The 22,897-nt window shown below is 43.1% G+C and overlaps 1 protein-coding gene across 1 annotated transcript in view; it reads right to left on the reverse strand.

The window, feature by feature from the left end:
• CSMD1 (CUB and Sushi multiple domains 1) overlaps positions 1 to 22,897 on the reverse strand; it is a gene marked incomplete at both ends in the record, with an annotated part of 1,981,616 nt that overhangs the window by 14,801 nt on the left and 1,943,918 nt on the right. The window contains 10 exons of the mRNA XM_080796866.1: positions 184 to 228; positions 1,518 to 1,697; positions 3,381 to 3,492; positions 6,392 to 6,465; positions 8,175 to 8,348; positions 8,616 to 8,789; positions 11,636 to 11,815; positions 12,318 to 12,494; positions 19,183 to 19,365; positions 20,368 to 20,541. Coding sequence (XP_080652992.1) covers positions 184 to 228; positions 1,518 to 1,697; positions 3,381 to 3,492; positions 6,392 to 6,465; positions 8,175 to 8,348; positions 8,616 to 8,789; positions 11,636 to 11,815; positions 12,318 to 12,494; positions 19,183 to 19,365; positions 20,368 to 20,541 — 1,473 coding nt within the window. The remainder of the gene's footprint in view (positions 1 to 183; positions 229 to 1,517; positions 1,698 to 3,380; positions 3,493 to 6,391; positions 6,466 to 8,174; positions 8,349 to 8,615; positions 8,790 to 11,635; positions 11,816 to 12,317; positions 12,495 to 19,182; positions 19,366 to 20,367; positions 20,542 to 22,897) is intronic.

Below are 22,897 nucleotides of genomic sequence, written 5' to 3' on the forward strand. Positions count from 1 at the left end.
GACCAACCACCGTTACGGAAGAAAGAGGAATCAGTACAGACTTGGTGTTTTCTGTAATTGAAACATTGACTCCTTCGTGGACTAATGGAATCGGAAATTTGTGTGTTAAAACTTGTTTCACTGTCAGAGTAGAGAACAAGTCACTGATTGGATCGAAATCTAGAACTGTTCTGGTATACAAACCTGGAGTTTTAGTAACTGTTTCATTAACTTCTCTCACTCCTTTACCTACAAGTAAAAAGACAAATTATCATTTTCAAAAGCATGTATTTTTGAATAAGTCTGAAAAAATGTCAAATTGAAGCAAGTTTCCTTTCTCCAGATTTCTTGAGGTTCTACAAAATATGAATGTCATATGCATAGCCACTTTAAACCCCTGTATTCACAGCAGAATATCCTTCGTGTTCATGGAAAAATGGAGATCACTGGTGCAAACCAATGCCGTTGGAAGAGGCGTCGTGTGTTACAACAGAGAGCCTTGCAAACGAGGGTGGGTTATGGCCCTGTGCTCACTCCTGTTTGGGAAGTTCTGGCCGCAAAGGGAAGGTGGCCACAAAATCGCTAAGATTTCATAACCTCTCTTAATTTTCCAAGTCCTCGCCCAAATCGATGGAAGTATGAGTCAATAAGGAATAACACCACATCGTTTCCCTTGCGGACTGTTTAATTCGGTCTATCACGTCGGATTGAACTCAAAATCTCTGAGTCTTTACGGTTCTGTGTCAGACTACAAATTACCTTTCTAAAGTTGGTTTTCTTCCATTATCTGGGAGTGAAGGGCCAGGGAAACACAAATGCCTTATGAATTCCTCTTTCAAGAACTATAAAGAGGCTCCAGGAAAGGAGAGCTAAAGTCACGGATTTTATCACACTCCTTAATTTTCCTTCTGCTGGTTAGTGTTTGAGGCCTGTATGATCAACGTTTGGTGGAGCATCTGAGAGGTCAGCTATTGTCAAATCGGACCCTGATTCATTACTCTTATTTGTAAATGCACAAATTTGTGAGGAATTAATGCATTTTCATGCTAATTGCTTTCATAATTTAAAGGATCAGAGCTGTGTAAAGAGTAGGTCAATGTAAATTCCACCAGCAAACAGCTCGTGGTCTTAACAATTACAGGTAGTTTAGTTTATATGTCCACCAGTGCTTGGTGATATTTGCCCATTTTCATTTGAAAAATGTACATTTTCCATAGCTATGGTGTGTATTCCTGTCCTTTTAACTCATAATGCTTTTCTAGAGGCAAACAGCTTCTCTCCGTGGCTTGAAGTGTAAACAGCAAATAATACTACGTACAGGTCGGCTTCGACCAGGCCTCCCTTGTACCCAACACTTACTACGCACACGTTCACACACACAGCTCACCACATGAACACAGATTCAGCTGGGGTGACTGACATCACTTCCGTGACGTGGTTTCCTGGTGGACCTCACACCTGGAAGCTAGCCTGGTGGGCTGCCGGTGCTCCTCTGCGCTCTGCAAGGATGTGCGCTCCCTCCCTCGCCAGTGACTTACTTTTGCAGACGGGTGATTTTCCTGTCCATTTCATATCTGCTTTACACGTCCTGTGCTCAGACCCGGCCGCGAGGAAAAATCCCGGATGGCAGGTGTACACCAAGGTGTAACCGAAGGTGGGGAGATCGATCGCTCTCACGTCCGCGTGGGCTGGCGTCTCGGGCTGTCTGCAGGTGTGGGCTGAAACAGCACGTATTCCGTTAGAAAACACCGACCATTGTTTATGATAGACTTAGCACATGCATCTAAAGAAATAAGGAAATATGCCAACATTTGGAAATGACTGTAAAGTCAAAATCAAAACCCAAAATTCTGAATACGGAAGCTTTAAATATCCCCTAAATTCTCTGCAACGTTTAAAATGCTGAACACTTGGGATTTCTCAGCTCTCTCTACTATCCTTCCTTCCCACCCTCCCTCTAAGTATCTGTCATCTATCTATCTTTCTACCTATCTATCTACCCATCCATCCATCTAATCCCATTCTCTACATTTACATGTGTACAATCAATTATGTGTAGAAATTTAGAATATAAATCACAGCATTGAAACAAATCACTTCTGATATACTATTAAGATAAATAATACATTAATTGCCCTAAAAGACCAGTCCTATCAGCTAAACACAATGGGCAAATATTTAGAAATATGCCTTGATTTTTGTCTGATGGCAGCTAAGAATTCTGTTATTCAGTTAAACAGTCACTTTTAAAAAAAACGTCATTTGTGTTTAGAAACCTAATTTGAATATTATCAATTCTTATTTCCCTGAAAATCTAATTTAGGAGTGAATAAGATTGCGATGTTTAAATCTCAAGGAACTTCTCTTTCTGTATAAAGTTCATACCTACGTCTCAAGCAAAGAACTTGACAGATGATTATAAAACAAGCTGACAATATAAAACTTACAGATACAATCGTTTCCAGTATCATGATATTTTATGCTTCCATAAATTTTCAGCATACGAATACCAGGTATTTGCAAGCTCCAAGCTGTCCAGACTCCCACATGTGTACATACAGACATATACGCATGCTGGGTGTGCATGTGATATCACATATGTAATTTGACTAGAGTATTAGCAATGATAACTCTGAAATAAATACGCTTCTAATACTGAGCAATACACAAAAAATCGCATTTTCATACTATTAAAATAACTTTTCATAACATTCTATTTTTTTATGTTTAACACAGTAAGACTAAGATTCTGTATCTCACTAAATGGATAGAGGATGAAATACTGGCTTATGGATGATTCCTATAACATTTCTTCTATTTCTCATGATTAATTAAAAAAATAAAATTTGATCCAAAGTAATGATTTGAATGACCAATTCATATAGACTTCAAAAATAACATTTAAGATATTTCTATTAATATTGTGACATATCCCATGATCCATTTTACCCTTCTTTCATGAGCTGATGTGAACATTCTGGAAGAATGACAGCACGCATAAGAAAGCTTTCTTTCTGCGAGTGTAACTGATGGCATTCACCTGTCTTCCGTTTGGGCAGGTGCTTAGACTTGAGTGTGCCCCACTACCACCCGGGGGGCCCGCTGAGTCACAGACCACTGTTCTTCCCCTTTGCTCCCACCTGTACCCCAGCCCCCGAGTTCCCGATTCTGTAGGTCTTGGGTGTGGCTTGAGAATTCAAATGCTACCACACCAGCATGGGCTGCTGATGTTGCCCGTCCTAGGGCATCAAACTCCGAGAAATTCTGGTTTTGGGAGTCAAAGAAGATCCAACAAACAAAAATAAGGCCGTTCCTCATTATTTCTCTGGAGGGTAAACACCTCCTAGACCTCCGAGAATAAACAGGCCATTTCTGGCTTTGGGGGAAGAAATAACACTTACGTATACACTCAGTCTGAATTCCACTCCAAGTTAAATTTGCAAGGCAAGTGCGGGTCGTAGAACCTTGGATGTGGTAGCCTTTCCTGCACCTGAAAAACACCGTGCTTCCAACCTATAGAGGAAATCCAGCATTAGCTGCGGGGCAGAGTGGACGGACACGACATAAAGCCGTCCTGCTGGGAAGTGCATCCCAGGGTGCGCCACGCCAGTGGTACTTCTCACCAGCGTCGGGACACTGTCATTCATGTCGTACGTCAAGGCTAGGCTGCCCCATGCAGGAGGAGACTCCGCTAGACACAGTGAATGATGGCCAGTCTCGAGGAGTTTAGTTGGGTAACAAAAATGTGTTTTTACTCTTTCCTTTCAGCCTTCCTCTCGGTTTGTGATGATTTTTCCCCCTTTTCCACTCTTCCCCTGCGACGCCAGTTGGTATTTATTAAATAATTACTTTTGCTAATGCTTCTGGGAGCTGGCCAACTCCTGCTCTATTTTAGAATGTCTCAAAACTCAGTCTGTTCCCCTGAAGCCTCAGATACACGAACTACTCATTGCCACCTGCATGCCTAAAATAACCTCCCTCCGGACCTTCGCAAGCTAACCTCCCCCGCCCCTTAATATTCAGTATTTTGGTAAATTTCACTTCCTCTGCACATTCTCTCCTGACTTGCAAGAAGGCGTCATGCGCGGCTTATGACAGCATTCGGGAAGTGTCTGTATGTTTATCTGCTTTCCTCACCTAACGGGACGTGCCTCGAAGGGAAGTCTGCAGTGGTCTGTAAAGATGTTTTTAAAGGATGAGTTAGGGTCATGTGTTGAAGGGAATCAAACAACCCCCCTGATCGCTTACGCCCGGGACATGGGACCAGGTTGGGGGGAAGAGAAAAGGGCATAGAAATGAGCTCACAGAGCGGCGGTCTGTGCCTGAAAGGCAGCTTTGTACCCTCTGCGCTCGTGAGTGGGACCAAGTCTTTTCCTAAGGCATTAATTATGAAGCCAAGTGAGTGCACAGGGGAAGAGTCCATCTGGTCCTTGCTCTGAGGAGTCAGACACAGCCTTCATTCCTTGACCTTTGCTTTCTCATCTGGTCCAGTCTTTATTTCCCTCGTTGGGATTTGGGAAGGAATAACTATGAGTCACACGCGTGGTAATAGTTGCTGCACTGAGCAGTGATGAAAGATGTCAGAAAACCATAGCCATTTCTTGCCATTGGCACCCAAAGTAGGGATCAGGATTTATATAGAAAAAAAAAAATTCAAATATATCTAAACTGCCAAGGAATAAGGGATTTGATATTCAGAGGTGGGAAATGTTAATCTGTCACCTATCAGGATGGCCTCCACTGAATTCCCTTGTCAGCACGTCACTGACCCCATCAGACCTCCTGCAAACATGCTCAATTATTCGCTAGCGGGAAGACAATGGAGAGCCTCTCTCCTGGAGGGGTGGGAGGAAATGACAGTGTCCTTGTCGGTAAAGTATCTCCTAGCAGAAGGTCCCTGGCCACTCCAGACTGATCGCTGTAAATTCACCTGGTGTTTAGAACTGATGGGATGTGGAGGGCTGGAGACGAAAGGGTAGTCATTTGAATCACACAATTAACACAGCAGGACATGGGATAGTCTGAGACTAAAATGGCTCACTCAGCGTGAGCATGTTTCAAAATATGGTGCAGAAGGGAACAGACAAAAATCTGTTATATTCAAAACTTAATGTGTCTGATGACCAAGAAAGAAAAAAAAAAAATGTTTTGAGGAGATTCCTGACTGTGTCAGGCACCTCTTGAAAAGAGGGCATCTGTGTCTGTAACTTGTTAGCAAATCTTGCTTTTGGATACAATCTATCATTCTTTTTGGTGTAACTTTATTTTGTTAGAAGAGGCGTGAGAAGTTTATCCATCCCTATTCCTGTCTTAAGAGAGATGGCAGGGACAGGCTGCTGAATGGAGTCACCACAATGTTGACTTCACACGGGCTCCTCAGGGACAGATCTAGAAGCGCCAAAACCAGTGGTGAGTTGGCAAGAGCTGACTCACATGCAGTATTTCCCAGGAACCCCATATATGTGGCGTTACAGTTCTACATGCCAGAAAGCATTTACCTGAGGATTCAGCCATATTTGAGACCTGATACCAAATACACCAGACTTAACTCACTAGGCACCCTTGTGACATTCCTTTGTAGGGTGTAAGAATGCCATCAGGAAGTAACCAATGTGTGTTAGAGCCAACCAAATGAGAATTTTAGGTTTTAGAATTTTTAGGTTTCAGTAGAGACTGGGGGAAGGGGCTGAAGAAAGAAGTCTTTTGTTCTAATTAATGGGGTCCCTAACTTGAAAGCACTATACATATGTAACTGGGGCTTTCAAAGCCATGTCATCATACAGCTCTGAAGTCACTCGATCACTTTAGATGGTGGAAACATTTTATTTCAAGCTTCATTACCTTCCATTTTTTGGTATCTCTCTAATATTACCTAAAGCGTTCATGTACTTTTTTTTTGCGTTCATGTACTTTTTATTTAAAGAGTCAAATGAATGTCAAAAGCGATACTGAGCATGCCAGTAATTCATACAGAGGGATCATACAGAAGAGAAACATCACAACGTAAGTGTACGCTAAAGGGCCCACATGTATTTTCTCCAGTTTTTGACTCGAAAATGTAATACTGTTTTCCCATTATATCAGGTCACTAAGCGGGGACTTTTACTGTGTAGCTACTCAGGGACCGGTCACTCTGATTTGAGAATTGCTGTGTCATTTCAGTGGACAAAAAGCATCCAATTATGCATACTTTCAGATAGAAATTAATATGGCAATTGATACTATGTGAACGAAGATACACCCAGCTATCCCAATTCTGACAGTTAAATCCTCAGGCAGAAATCCTCTCTGGATGTATTTGTTTCAGAAATATACCATGAATCAGACGGGGGCATAAAAACATGTACATATGTTTAGGTGTCATCCCTATTTTATACTTAGAGAGAAACACAGTACAATAAAAGTGGAATACCTCATATCCTCTGGAGCTATTCTGTATCCCAAAGTGTGGAGTACCAGGGTCTGGGCAGGAATTATGAGCAGGGTCTGAATTTCACATAGCGGGTGAAAAAAAAGAAAGAAAGAAAGAATGAATGAACACAAGTGTCAGATATTATTATAAGGATTCCAATATTTTTACTAAAAGGTCTTACAAAATTGAGAAAATTATATTTTGACAAATGTATAAGATTTTTGCATGAAAGTTAAAAATTAAAGTAAATTGCTATTTTCATCTTCCTTTCACATTGTAGGTATTACCCCTTAGTCCTTTAGGGATTCTAAAGTGCTCTGTGTATTATTTTCTGTGTTGGAATGAACATTCTTTCCCATTTTCTGGTCCAACATACTATATTGGCTGTTTACTGATACACTATCTTCAATAATTATGATCCCTTAGATTTAAGGATTCAATTAATGACCATCTCTTTTAGTCATCCATTACCTTATTGCAATTTCTTAAATTAATTTTCTTTGAGACTTCCAAATGAGAAATACATTGAATGCTTCAGAATTGAGACACATGGTAGACCCAAAGTCACATTTTGCTCCCTCAGTAAATGTGCGACTTGAGCAAGGAGGAGCATGGAGCTTATTATTTGCTGCTCTCTAGCCGCTATGAAAACATTTGTTTTTAAGAGAAACATGGGAGGGAGGAACACCTGTCTTAGTACCGAGATAGCAAGCGTGTAGCAATGGTTTGAACGAAACAGCAGTAACATGACTCTTATTAAAAACAAACAGTGTGGGGCACCTGGGTGGCTCAGTGGGTTAAAGCCTCTGCCTTCGGCTCAGGTCATGATCTCAGGGTCCTGGGATTGAGCCCCGCATCGGGCTCTCTGCTCAGCCGGGAGCCTCCTTCCCCCCCTGCCCCCCCCCCACCTGCCTCTCTGCCTACTTGTGATCTCTGTCAAATAAATAAATGAAATCTTTAAAAAAACAAAAAACAGTGCTTCAGTGAGTTTATTTCTGAACATCTTTGTTTTTAAGTAGAAATCATTCCATTTCTTAGAAAACAACCAGGACTATAGATCATTAATTGTTTCCTGCAAATATGCAGAACATCTACTCTTCAGCTCAGTACAGCTGGGCGAAAAAAATTAGCCCATCAGTAAACAAGTCTGCAGCAATGAAGTCTGAAGAAATGTGCTCTTAGTGGAAATGAACCATTCTGGTATCTATGCCACTAATAATGTGGCTTTTGACAAATACAACTTGTATCTGAATCCTCTGCATGAGACAGAAATTTCACCTAAAAACCTGGGGTTTAAGTCACATGGAAAGCATCTTCTAACTTGCAAGGTTCATTGTTATATTCTTGGGTCACCAGAATGTACGTGCCCCAGTCCTCCCAGCACTGTTAGCGCGGGTGGCTCAGGGGGGGACAGACCCGTGCACGAGAGACGGGCACCGAGGGGACAGGCACCGAGCAACAGCCAGGCTGTCTTTCCGGTGATGGCCGGTCTGGAACAGGCCAGTCATAGCATCTTCAACAACACTGTCTTCCCCTGCAAGAATGCACCTGCCGCTGAGGTGGGGACATGGAAACAAGAGAACAAGGTCTGGCAGGTGTTTTAACAGCCTCCTAACTCAACTCCAAATTTGGTCTGCACCGTTTCACCAGAGTAGCCGATGAGAGCCTCCACAGAGAACCATCTGTGGGAACATCGTGGGGACAACTATGGGAACAAGTGATCGGATATTAGAGAGAAGGTCCGTATTCCCAGGCACGCTCCGAGCGGCCCCTCGGTTCTCACCGATGCAGGTGGGCTGTGTGCCACTCCACGTGCCGTCCGCCTGGCAGGTCCTTCTGGATGATCCCACCAGTACAAAGGGCGATCTGCACTGGAAGAAGACTTCCGACTTATAGGTGAAGCTTTTGCCACTGAGTCGTGCCTCCGCAGGGGTGCCCGGGTCCCCGCAGAAGACCGCTGTGGAATGGAAGACAGCAAGCAGTCGGCTAATGGTTTGTGCCGCTGGGTCACATTAACGTATCCAACTTGTGTACCGGGCGTCTGCAAAAACCTTTGGGTATCACTACTCGACCCACCAATGACTGAGGGATCTGCCTTGAGCAGGGCGGCCTTGAACGAGAGCCCCCGCCTCCCGCGGCAGGGCCGGCAATGACGGGGAGTGGAAAGCACTCGCGTGGGTCCAGCACACGGGACCCCGGAAACCAGCGTGGCTGGAAGACTTACGCAGGCACTGGGGGACCTCTCCTTTCCACACGCCGTGGCCTTCGCAGGAGAGGATGGCCGAGTGAGAGGGCTGGAAGCCGTCCACGCAGCTGTAACTCACGCTGGCGCCCCAGCGGAAATCTGCTCCCTCCACTTTTCCATGCAGCACAGGAGGCGGCTGACCGCACGTGACAGCTGTTTCCAAAGAACAGACGAGACCGAATGTCCAGGGCCTCTGCCCCACTGCAAACTTCAGATGACCCACATTTTCATTTCACCCAAATTATAAACGGCATCTAGGTCGGGCTGCTTTCTTTCAATAAAAGGATGATGGAGGAAGACAGCCAATCAAAATACTAAAACTTTTCTCCAGCATTTCTTCATTAATTTAGATCAAGTACAAAAAAGCAAAGCCACGTCACAGCACACCCCACTGTAAAAGAAAGCAGGATTGAACGTGACCTTCTCAGTAGGTACAAGGCCAAGAAAGGAAGAGATACTCGTATTTAATACGTGTCTTTTCATGGTGGCTCCAGAGGACAAGTCACTCATACAGCATGAGCACAACCTTCTGGATTTACGTACACAGACGGTAAACTCCCTAAAGACAGTGGGAAAGTCCTCTAAAGACAGAGGAGAAGGGAGTTGAGGGAAATTGGAAGGGGAGGTGAACCATGACAGACTATGGACTCTGAAAAACAACCTGAGGGTTTTGAAGGGGTGGGGGGTGGGAGGTTGGGGGAAGCAGGTGGTGGGTATTGGGGAGGGCATGGATTGCATGGAGCACTGGGTGTGGTGAAAAAAACAATGAATACTGTTACGCTGAAAATAAATAAAAAATTTAATAAAAAAACAAAACAAAACAAAACAAAACAAAAGATATGTAAAAAAATAAAAAAATAAATGCCTTATATTAAAATGAGTAATAACTAAAAAAAAAAGTAAAGACAGCACATAAGATCTAGGAGACATAGACTGTTGAACCATTGGCTGAGTCATTAAAAACCAGGCATTGCATGGTTACAGAGGTTCTGTGCTATACTCCTAGCCACTGCTGTATAACATCCCTGAGCCTGACGTCCACATTGCGTGGGGCCACGGAGATGAGCATGGTTCTCACGGATGATCAGCAGCTCGTGCTGGCCCCACGTGGCCCCTCCCAGTCTGGCCGTTACAGTGCAGGGTGCTGGGGAACACTGCACACCTCTTCTTGGGAGAGCCAGGAGCTTTCTGGAGGAGGTGTGCCAGTGACAGAAGGCAGCAGGAGAAGGGACTCAGCTGTACGTTTGTCCTTACCCACGTTTTCTCCTGGGTGCTCACACTCACATCTCCTCATGTGAAGAAGACACAAGCACACGCAGAATCACGCGTGCAGAGCCAGCAGCTAGAAACGGGCCTTTCCAGTGCCCTTCCTGTCAGGCATGTTTCCAACCAATGTTTCTGAGAATGCACATGGGAGGGGGCGGGAAACACGTGCTCTGGACAGGAGAAGCAAGGGGACAGTCCTCCAGGCGAGGACAGTGATGAGTCACGTGCCTGCACACAGGGCATGAAGGGGGGTCAAGCCCGAGACCAGTTCAGAGGGTGAGAGGGGTCTCATCTGGAAGGGCCTGGTTGGCCATGGAGGCAACGACACCCACACGGACTCTCAGAAAGGGAAACAGAAGTTGACAAAAACACATGACATCCCGGAGAACGGACGGCCGCGTGGGCCGCTGTCATCAGCATGCTTAGATGACTAGAGCCCTCCTGACGCTAGGTTGTGAGTTTCAGCAACGTTGTCCAGTGCTGGCTTTGTAACATGTTAGTAGGGCAGGTGGAAGGGGTGACACGGTGATCCTTACCCCAGTGGGAGGAAAACAGGGTTCCAGAACACAGCTGGCTCAGAAGGGAGAGGAAGGCGTGTGCTGGAGCACTGGGCTTCCACAGAGGCTCACACCAATCTCTGTTCTCATGAAACCCGAGCCTGTCTGTCTCTCGGAGCCCACTGACGACCACACCGCCACCCAGCGTCTGGCACGCGACTCCCACAGCACGGTCTGCGACCCTAGGCCGATAAGGAGCCAGGCAGCGCACTCGTGTTTGGGGCCAGCCCTGCTCATGTCCAGCTCTCTCTCTGGCCCTCCTGCTCCGCTCTGGCCCAGCTGAGAAGAAAGCCTGTGTGTGCTGGCGCAGGGGTCCAAACCATGCAGACCCCTGCCTATGGACGACTTCCACTGGCCCCCTCCTCTGTCACCATCAGAGCCCACCCTGCCGCTCCGTCACTCAGTGCACTAGACTGGCTTCAGCATGCCCTGCTCTCCCTGGAAAGTCCAACCGCATGAGTCATAAATGTTCTCATACGACCTCCATATTCCTGTGGCGGGTTCGGTCCCAGCAGCTGGACCCCCCAGAACACCATGGTACTTACGTTCTCTGCCATTATTTGATGACCAGCTTCTCTGTCTAAGCTGACTTGAAAGTCTTGTATTTACACCTCCTCACCATCTCTGCTGTAAGCCCTAACAGGGCTGGGGTTAACATGTGTATCAGGAGAGAGGAATGTGCGCATATTCCAAACAGACTTAGGGGCCCCTGGGTGGCTCAGTCGGTTAAGCATCTGCCTTCAGCTCAGGTCATGATCTCAAGGGTCCTGGGATCAAGTCCCATGTCAGGCTCCCTACACAGTGGGGAGCCTGCTTCTTCCTCTCCCCTCTTGGTGTGTTCTCTCTCTCTCTCTCAAATAAATAGACAAAATCTTAAAACACACACACACACACACACACACACACACACAAATTAGAAGTAGCGTGCTTGTCGTCTGAGTCCCAACGCCTCCGTCTCTGATTTGTGCCCTGACCCTTTACTAACTCGGCGAGTTGCTTTTCCCATCTCTAAAACGGAGATTTCCATATTAAGAAAATGAAGTGATTTTTGTTTGCAAACGAGCTTACAGAAACTCCTAGCACACAGAGGGCCTACAAAAATGCTTGCGGATGCTGCAAATGGAACTCAGTCAACGCTTCCGTATGCACGAGTAAGACCCAAACCGCGACGCGCACCTTTGCAGACCGGTTTGCTGTTGTTCCACGTACTGTCTTTGGTACAGCGGATGGCGGACGACGTGACGGGCTCCATGACGTAGCCGGGGTCGCACTGGTAGCTCACGGTCTTGTTGAAGGTGAAATCCGTCCCAAACTGGATGCCATTTGCCAGGGTACCTGGGTCCCCACAGCTTATAACTAATGAGCAGGAGAGGACAAAAAATACAAAATTACCATTAAATGAATTAGTCACGGTTTCTGTTCAAGTTACTCCCCTTAAGCTGCAATTCAACATGACTGAGCAGAAAATTGTTACAGGAACACCGTCGTCCTCTGACGACGCTCCTGACCGGCTGTCAGGAGACGGTATGTCTGGGATGTGATCAGAGAGTGGAAGGTTTTCCTTAGTTCCCGGAAGATCAACGGTCTACTGAGAGGATAAACCGTGACATTTTTTTGGACCCAGCTTTACAACGTCCAACCAAACTGGCCACTGACCAGAGTTTCAGCCATGTAGATTAGAAAGTGAAGAAAGATCTCCAACTACCTAATAAATAGTCATCGTATCAAACGTGTGTATATCCTTTTATCCTCTATGTATTAAAAAATCAATAAAATACTTTAAAAAATAAGTGAATATTTCTCAATCAAGTAGATATCATGGTCATGGCCCCGAGTGCCCATGACAGTGACCACTAACCTGTGCAGTCAGGGGCTGTGCCCGTCCAGGTCCCGTTGGCCGTGCAGTGCCGCGTCATGAGCCCTGAGGTCTTGTAGCCTTCCCAGCAGGCGTAGATGACCGAGCTGGAGAACAGGATGCCGTCGCTGCTGACAATCATGCCGTTGGTGGGCGTGCCAGGATTTCCACACGACACCGCTATGGGGGCAAGGACACAGAGAGAGTGAGCTGCTACCAAAATGACAAATGCCAGAGACCAAAGGTCATCAGTGTAGCAGATGACATATTTGTTATTTTAAATAGGCTCTGTTACTATGGAACATGTCTAATATGCATTTTACCTTATGATTCATGCCATTCTTTTCTTGATGAGTTACAAATGTGAAAGTTATATTGTCATACTACTTCTTCTAAAGTACACTATTCAAAACAAATTAAAAGGTGAATTAAAGCATTGAAAATTCAACGCCTTGCTACTTTTGAGATTCAGCATGTTTATAATCCAAAAAAAAAAAAAAAGAGGATTTTTTTAAAGGATCTATATGGTATTAGCGACTCAGAAGGACCTCCTTCATGTAGGAGCTGATATATTTTCTTTAATTCTGGACACATCAGGTCATACTTCACCACTGTTGGATAATTCCTGTTGGAACACGAAGGACGCCCGAGGAATATGAATTACGCCTAGACTGCCCGGTAAGTGGTCTCCTCGTCACTCCCCATCTAATGGCCGCTGTGCTAATTGGCGTTGGCATGGCTCCGCTCTCCGCTTCTCTCCAGATGAAATAATGCCACATACGGGCAGCGAGACGCTGGCTGACAACAGGCAGGCTGACGGCTCCAAACTCCACACATGTCCCTTGCACATTTCTCAATAAGCGAAGCAAACTCAGCAGCTTGTGGGCGTGTATCAAGGTGATGATTTTAACCCAGAACAAGGGTATTTTTTTTTTTTTTTTGCCTTTTGTACTTGAGTCTATTTATCACAGAAAGTTAAGTTTTTCTCCCACACAATGTGCCGCCAGCAGTCAGAGAAAGAATGTGACCTCTGGCTGAATTTTAATAATGGGAATGTATCCGGAGACCATTTCTGAGAATGACCAAATATTTACAAATGCTGTTGCCTCTCTCGTGGTTCCACTCTCAAACGTAGCCTTGAGAACAAAGATAGACTCTTCTTAGAAGTACAGAAGGAAGCAGACTATGGAATGTGCGTAGCACAGAACTGTCATGTGGCAGACATTTAGGGACTCGCCCACCATATGACGCCAACCCTTAGCTCGGACTAGATCCTGTCTGATGAGCACAGAGCCTGTGTGCTGGGTCTTCTCCACCTGCACCCACAGCAGACAGAGCCACTCCAAGACAACTCTTTCTCCTTGAGGCACCCACTGTGAACGTACAACCCTTCCTCGCACCGATCTTTCCACAGTTTCCTGGCTGTCATTGAAATGAGATCTATTTACCAATCATGAAGCAGATGATACTTAACATTCTCGAAAGCTCAAAAGTTCTGCTATGGCTGTAATATCAATTGAAATGTCATATTGCAAACACACCAAGAGGTTGGACTCTCCAAGACAATTATTCATTCAACAAACACTGATTTATCATTTAGTACATGACGGTTATTGGGTCGATGTACTAACGGAAAGCCTGGCAGGGAAGAGAATTGTATTAATCTAATTCATAATTTAGCAAACCAACAAGACAACCGTGTTCTTGTATTTTATTCTAATCATATCTGCTGTTAAAATCTGTGTAGCAATTTTTAAAAGTCACCTGTAAAGGATAATGCTAAAAATGAGACAAGAGATTGGTGGACATATTCAACTTAATTTATAGACATGTACATTGTCAGTAAGAGAATACCCATCATGATGATGCCATCTTAATGTTTAGAAAGTCCCTCAAATACTGTATTCTACAAAATCAAATTCATGGTTAACTTTTTTTTCCTCTCTGATAGGGACACTTTCACTTATGGTTATGCCCATGAAGATGAAGACTAGAAATTACCCTCAATATGTCCGTGTTCATATTAATGCCATCATGATATGGGAGGACCTCCTAAAGGGAAACGGCAGCTTACATTTATAGTCAGCAGAAGGGGAACAAGATTTTTTATAAGTAAAAAGTTAAAACTCTTTACATACTTTCTTTCTTTCCAAGTACACTTAGTTAACGTGACTCCTTTCAGTAACAGATCATTTTCTTTTACTTGATTTATAATAAAAGGCCACTACACTCTTGCTGAATCCACTTCCTGTCTACAGACACCAACACTTCACATAGCATGTTGTATTTCCATAATGGCTGCTAAGTTGAGCTAAACAGCTTTGGGTATGAGTCTTCGCCCCCACAACTTAAGCACATGTGAATGACCAAGCTCTTGACATGTAGCGTCTTCACTGTAAAATGGGTTTAATGAAGGTGATCGCTCTCGGTTGTTGTAAGATTAAACACACTGCGTGCAAAATGCCTTGTACGCAATCTGGTATCTTAGCAGAAGTACAGGTACACATGGCAGCTGATGTGTTGTCCTCTTCATTACAATCACTGTCATCACACATCTATTACCTGTATAAGATGTAGGCTTTGTCACAGTCTCATGGGAAAGAGGATTAAGAGTTGCGTAAGGCAACTAAAACCAATGATGTACTTAAGTAGTTTCCTAAGGCCTATTCATTGGAAAAGTTGAGTCAATGAATCTATAATTAAAAGACTGGATTGCTAACAAAGAAAACATGATCTGAAATCATGGAAATACATCAGAAATACAAGTTCTTTGATGATTAAGAGTTTTTAGAATATTTTTATTTTGTGTTTTATGAAAGCTTCTTTTCTTTTTACCATTTATCCAAGTGTCCCATCAGGCTCTAAGGCTTTTGGTAGATTCAGAAAAGGTGACTCATCAGGAGAGAGACGTTCTCAGTGGGCTGAATACATACATGGTCATGGCTATCATCAAGTGGAAATGAAAAAGTCACTGATAACCCCCTTTTCTATAGGGAATAATATGTGCCCCCCAAATCCAGATCTATGATAACAAGTGAGGGAAAAAAACAGAAAGCTACAGATTGTCCAAAATTTTTTAAAGATGTGTGTTGGGGGGTGTGTACGATTATGTACATATCCTGCCCTGTCACTTGTTGTTATAGTGAGAGTCGATTATACTATTATTCACTCAACCTCCCATGATTTCTATACAATGCAGGTTTGGAGGGAGTCAGTTTTGTGGGGAATAGCATAACTATTTGAGAACGTCAAAAGTATTTGAGAAATGCTTGCCATACTGAAACATTTCTGCTTCTTTCTGTACACAGATTTTAATGGCCAAATTTCTAAGGATTTTATAAGAAACACTTGAATTTCTAACTTTAGATAAACCAAATGCTACTCTAAAAATACTTGTATAGTCTGAATCAAGTGTATTATGAAGTGAAATCCAATTAAGCCCCCCTAATCAAATAAATGAATTCACTTGTTTTGCTGGAATAGAACTCAAGGTGTCATAACACAGCGCCAAAGTGAGATTTCTGCAGAAAGACATCACTCACTCTCAGCTGTTCTAATTTTTTTCACCTTTTAAATGTGCAAAGTAAAGGGCTTTTTATATCAGTAAACCTGACATAGAATGTACAGACCCAAGTGAATGACCTTCCCTAATAGAATATCAATGTATTTAAATGAGGTTTGTTCTACTTTTAGGAGCTATATTTCCCAAAAAATTCAGTAAACTTTGTTTGTGGGGGGCAGGTGTGGAGGGGCAGAGGGAGAGGTAGAGAGAGTATCCTAAGCAGGCTCCCAGCATGGAGCCCAACATGGGGCTCGAGCTCACAGACTTGAGCTCATGACCTGAGCCGAAATCAAGAGTTGGTTGCTTAACCCACTGAGCCACGCAGGTGCCCCAATTTGGTTAAATTTTAACCAATAATTTTTCAACCATCTCTCTGCTCCATTCTTTCTTCTTTTTCCTTCTAGAACTCCAATTAAAAGTATGTTGAACTATTGGATATTATCCCATAGGATATCAAGTTTTTTCTTCTTCTTCCTTTCTGTTTTCAGACTGAATAATTTTCACTGATCTGTCTTCATGTTAACTGACCCTTCTGCCATTTTTAATCTGCTAAGCTCATCTACAAAAGTTTTTATATCAGATACTATATTTTTTCAATTCCAGAGTTTCCATATGATTGTGTTTTTTATTATTTTCATTTCTTTTGAGATTCCTTATCTGTTTATGACTCTAACTTCAGTGTGTGAAGATATTTTAAAAAGCCTCTTCAAGTCCTTGTGCATTATTTTCAACATTTGGTTCATCTCAGGATCGTATTCTCAGGATAAGATTCTAATTTTATTGTCTGTTTTGTTTGTTTGTTTGTTTCTCTGACTATGGGTAATATTGTTATGAGGTCTGCATATGTAGTAATTTTTTATTGTAGCCAGACATTGTGAACAAAATGTTGCCTGGATTATGTCATTCTTTCAAAAGATGCTGGGATTTGTTCTGGTGGACTTTTAAATTAGTTGTAGGTCTTTGGGGTCCTGCCATCAGTTTCATTCTGTTAGAGGAGATCTATTCAGACTTAGTCCTAACATGTTTTTGCTCTTAGTTCTAGCATGTTCCACTCATTTTAGGGGAGTGGTACATATTCATAATGCATGACGTTTTCTGGGCATCTGTGAAATGTCCTAAGCACACAGTGAGAGCTCTGACTGGCCAGATGTCCAGTGTTTCTCAGTAGGGTATGACCTCTAATATCATGGGTCCACTCTCAACTCTGCAGCAAAAGTCATTGCCTCACTGGGTCTCACTCATTCTTGTCTGTCTGGCCCTCAGACAGTGAAAGCTCACCAGACTTATGGGGCTGCCCCATTCTCAGCTGGCCCTTCTCAGATTTCCTGTTCCGCAAGTTCTATTTCAGTATCCTAGAATAATTTCTACTGCATCACCTCACCAAGCTACTGTACCACCTGGGTTCCACTTTTCAACTGCACAATAAGAAAAAAATACAGAATAATGGGGGGATTATTGGCTCACCTCCCTGATTTCTCCTATGCACTGTCTGTTGTTTAAAAAGATAATTGTCTCATATATTTTGTTGATTTATAGTTGTCCTCAGTAAGAAGGCTAGCCTGTTGTCATTCAACATGTCATAGAGTGAAGTGGAGCTCTTATTTAATTTTCATAATATTTAAATATATTCTGGACCAACAATTCCCAGGTATAGTATAGAGGGAAAAGGTTAGATGGGGTGTAAATGTAGGTTACAAAAGTCACATATAACTGAGGTACCCTATTATAGAATAGAAAACACTCTGTTTTTAGTGAGAAAGAGATTCTATCATGCAAATTTTAATATGCAATCTCTAAAAAAGGAGAGGAAACTGAGAAAATTGTGTCTGAGTAAGAAAAGGTCTAACAATTCAGAATCCCATATTCCAGGCAATAAAAGGTATCATTCTGCAACTCACAGCGGCAGGGGGCATCCCACCCCCACTGCTCAGGTATGTATGATTTCAGTCAGCTTCTTTAGGGCCTAATATTAAGATTTATACTAACGTGATTGTCAGGAGGTGATTCAGAATCAAAAATTACCTTGGATTATTATATATATGTATATCCCTATGTAGGTGTAGAGATCTCCAAGATAATTTTCCATTCAGATGAGAACACAGACATACATATATAGGCATGATGTGTATAAGATATGTATTTATTTTTTCATATATATGATTACATTATTTATATATGATTTTATGAGATTAAAAAATGTAGTCTGGATACAATATAGTTAGATTATACACATATGTTATTTTCTATTGTTCTATATAATTCATACAATAAAGTGAGAGATAGACAGGTACAAGTAGAGAATAAAGAGAGTAAAGATTAAGAAGGTTGATTTATATTTCTGGTATTGATATTACGTGAGTTTATTCAAGTTGGTCAACTTATATAGAAAATGTTTCAGATATGTAAAAATGAATATTTATGTATGTGATATGGTGAGTGCTGTGAAATGTGTAAGCCTGATGATTCACAGACCCATACCCTGGGGAAAATAATACATTATATGTTAATAAAAATAATTAATAAATTATAAAAAATGGATATTTATCTTCTGTAAACATTTTGGACTCAAGCAGTAAGTAATTGAGAAGTTTGTATGCTAAATATTTCTAACATTTAAGTCTTATGTATCTGCATTCTAAATCAGTTCCTTTTTGGACGCTAAACAAATTCATGGTATCTCATCACACCTTTGCTTAAGGTGAGTATTTCTAATACACAACACAGTAAGTTATTCATGGTCTTTTACTGTGATTACTAAGGTATCCCACCATGTCCTCTTAGGCCTCTCAAAATTTTTTTTTTTTTAGGTCTCTCAAATATTAAAATAAAATATATTTGGTCCAAAATATACAGAGAATCACCCTAGGATCTTTGATGATGCAGTGTTTTTGGCAAGAACCACCAACAGCCTGGAAATACAGGGCAAGCGAGGCATAGCCCAGCCTGCAGAATTTCCCATCAGCGACTTACACTGCTCTGCTCACTGCTCCTTCTTCTCAGCTATGCACTACCGGCAGCCACGGAACACCACCACATCCGTAGAGGTTATTATTAGACCAGAAATCTCTTCTAGGTTATGAATGTTCAAAAGTTAAGGATCTGTTTTAGATGATCTTTTGAATAGTGAGGCTATCTCCATGTACCCAGTCAGGAGTTGTGATGATTCTCTTGTACATTTTGGGGTAAAGTAGTTTAGTGATACAAAGGTTCAGCGTCTAGGATTTCTGTAGAACGGTGCCCCTCATTTTAGAAAGAAATACATGGTTCCAACTGCAAAGGTTGGCCTCATGACTTGAAGGTACTCACCTTCACACACAGGCTGCAATCCAGACCACGAGCCATTGAGCAAACACATCCGCTCGGGAGAGCCCCTCAGCTGGTAGCCCACTTCACAGGAGAAGCGGAGAAGGCTCTTGGCCTTGAGCTCATCTCCAAGCCGGGACCCATGTGCTGGGGTCCCAGGATCGCCACAAAATCCAGGGTTGTTTCCTATTGAACAGAAACACAAATGATGAAACACAATGTTGGTAGACAAGTTCGTAACAGAGCTGTTATGTTTAAAGAGAATGAGAAGTTATTTATTTGCTTGTTTGTTTGTTTGTTTATTTATGAGAGAGAGAACTCGTGTGTGCCCCAGCTCGGGGGGGGGGGTCTGGAGGGGCAGAGGGAGAGAACCTTCAAGCAGACTCCCTGCTAAGCATGGAGCCCAATGAGGGGTTTTTGGTGGGCCTTGATCCCACGACCTGTGAGATCACGACCCGAGGAGGACCCCAGGGTCAGCCGCTCAGCCAACTGAGCCACACAGGAACCCCAGAATGAAAAGTTATTTATGTGTGTTACAGTCACACTGCACTCCGGAAATCTTGTGAGAAAGACTTTCTTTATCATAGCACAAAAGTGACAAACGTGAAAAAATTGTTCCTGTATAACTAAACACAGCCTAGCTTATCAAAATACGTCGACAACAGAAAACTGACTCTCTCTGGAAGAAACAAGATTCTGGGAATAACAGACACAGGCTTCCCCTGCATCCGGACGGATAATAAAAGGGAAACACGGCTGAAGTGTGTTGGGGAATAGAAAATCCCATGAGAAGTCTGATGCCTCTCAGTTACGTCCAGGTTGCTGATTCACTGAGTTTAATTCATTTAAGAACTATTCATGAAAAAATTAAGATTTTTTTTTTTTTTTTTTTGAAGGGCGCTGCTGAGACAGGAAAGATGTGGAGGAAATGAGAGGAGGCACAGACAAGGGACCCAGAAGGGACAGGGAGAAACTGCGCGAAAGGAGGCCGGCCTCTCGGCCAGGGCGATGAACTCCCAGGGCTCCCACGGGAGCGAGTGTGAAGCGACTGGAGCTCCACGGTGTTGACGATGAGGAAGACGCCCACGGAGAACACTGACGTATGTGGCTGGACACGGAAAAACAAGTTCAAATAACCGTGATGTTCCGCAGCCTGAGAAGTCACTATCTACCGGCGTCACCCCTCACCCGTGCAGTGGGGAAGCGTTCCACTCCAGTGACTGTCCTCTTGACAAACCCGGGTGCTGTTGCCTACAAGGTCCCGGCTCCCTTCGCACGCGTAGTGAACTACGGCACCGTATGTGAACAGTTCTCCAGTCAGGATAGCGTTGGCAGGAACCCCTGGGTGGCCGCATGAAATGGCTGAAGGAAAAGTTAAAACAAAGGAGTACGTCAGTCTTGTAGAACTGCTTTACCTTGCAGGTCTCGCACACAGACACCCATACACACATCACCTATGAATGCAAAGCAGCTAAACACACTGGCGAATTCCTGCAGTGCCCTGTGGATAACCAACATCATTTCCCAGGGGACTCTCCTCAGATCTTCTCTTAGATGGTCGCGTGTTGCTGAGGACAAGAAGAGGGTCTGTCAGGGACGTCTGCTTTTGTTTTGTTTTCTTCTGTCTTGAGGTGGTTTTGCTTAAGATAGACTCATACCGCTAGGCTTTCCTAGAGAAAGTCCCTCTACCTATGTTTTTTCCATTTGTCCTTAACTGTAATCCAAAAAACCAGTATGATACGCAAAGTCAGAAACTGCATCGAGTCATGAAAACCGTATCCATTATCTCTTCAGCTAATACGGCAATTATCCACTTGCTGGGCTCAAAACTCCATCAGATCTGCTTATTCTTCCATTCACGGATCCATGATGACCCTTCTAACAAGTTTTCTTTGAGCATATGGCAGTTTAAAATGTTTAAGCAATAATAATAAATAATAAATCAGTGATTAAATTTTTCCTCAAGTTATCTCCATATTCCCATTCATTTCTTTAAAATGATGCCCAATCAGGCCTATAATCTAATCGTAAGTTATCTTTCAAAGACGAAACTCTGGAATCGAGATTAATGTAGGACAGTGAAGATTTGTCTCTCTTTTTCTATGAAGTCCCAAATTAGGGTTAACCATGGACAAATGTTGCTCTATGTGCAAACAGCTGACTGCATTCAGGCTACCAACAGATTATTCAAAGGCCACTGGTTTAACAGCCCAGAGCACTTGTATTTGATCACTGTTAGCCCAAAAGTGATCTCAACAGGAGAGGTACGGGTAGAAGGTGGAAAGGCACTGAGAATCCCGGTGAGTCACATTAGCCCTTACGTTGATCCAGTCTTACAAGGACACCCACTCATCGGTGAACAAGATTTTTCCTAGACAAGAGTCTCAAAAGGAAGCTAACTAGAGCCAAGTCAATAAGCGACTGGTAAACGGCCAGTTCCAGCTGAAATTAACGGAAGGGAAAAAAATCCGTGAAACCATAACCCCAAAACCAGAGGTGAAGCTTGGCTGCTCTAGAACGCGTGCGAGCAAAGGGCTCCTCTGAGAACCAGTATTCCCAGACGCGCGGTGATTCCAAGTGTTAATGAGCCTGAGGGGCGGGAGCCAGTCACCCAGGAGAATGAGAGTCACTTACAGCCTAGTTCCTGGAGACTTGAAGCACACTGGGATCATTACAAAAACTAATGGGAGTCTCACATCAGCCCGGAACGATGCAAAAGAAATGTTTGGGGAGACAAAGAAAGAAAAACTAATTTCTCTGAAAAATCCCCACGTGTGAAGGCCTAGAAAACCAGAAAGCAGATAAAATTTGATGAACATTCTAACACATTTACAGATGAGTTTTTTGGCATATGGGGCTGTGCATTTGCTTTTGAAAGCAGTCACTCTTTCTCCGTAGAAATTAATTACGTTGTTATAATTATATTTTGAGACAAGTGTCTATGTAGGTTGGGAGGGGTAATGAGGGACACTGAATCACAGGAAATAAAAGACTCTCCAGGACTAATTTATTCTGAAAATGTACCAATAATGCTGCAATTCCAAGAGGTAAGATAATCACTTTTTTTTTTTTCAGTAAATTCAACTTAATAGGTAGTTGTCATTCCCCACATTCTTGATGCACACAAAATGAATACAAAGAAGATAACATTTTGTTTTTAGGGATTGTTTTGTTTCTGAATGATTTTTAAAAGGCCAGGGAGAATCACCCCTTTCCCTAAACTGTCAGACGTTGTAATAGGTGATGCCTTCAAGCTAAAGGACAAAGTGCTTTTTCAAGTTGAAAGAAGGTAAGCCTAGAGCTAGTAGTTGGGGAAAAGTGTATTCTTGTTAGTCTGCGTGGTCTGAAAGACCGACGTGTTTTGAGGGGGGCCAGAGTGATGATGTATAATCTGTCTGCCCAGAATAGAACCTCCATTCTTCAGGGCAATCTGCCTTCCTCTTGTGTAATCATATGGATCAGGAGGAAGATACTGGCAAGATACCATCTTTTCTATTGCATTAACCCTTGGTACCAGAACTACTCAGGAGACCTGTGTTAGGTCCGTCAGGTTAACTCGACCCTTCTGGCCATAGATTCTAGGTCAACAGACACACACTCCCTACCAGAGCCCTTTGCCAATATTTCTAAATCTGGGTCCAGACAAAGAGAAGCTGAGAGGGGCAAGGTGTTGAGGTCACTGGCCGCCATGTTTGAGCCGTGTAGGGTAAGCGTGTCT

The sequence above is a fragment of the Martes martes genome (assembly GCF_963455335.1).
Source record: "Martes martes genome assembly, chromosome: 2".
In the NCBI taxonomy this organism is placed as follows: domain Eukaryota; kingdom Metazoa; phylum Chordata; class Mammalia; order Carnivora; family Mustelidae; genus Martes; species Martes martes.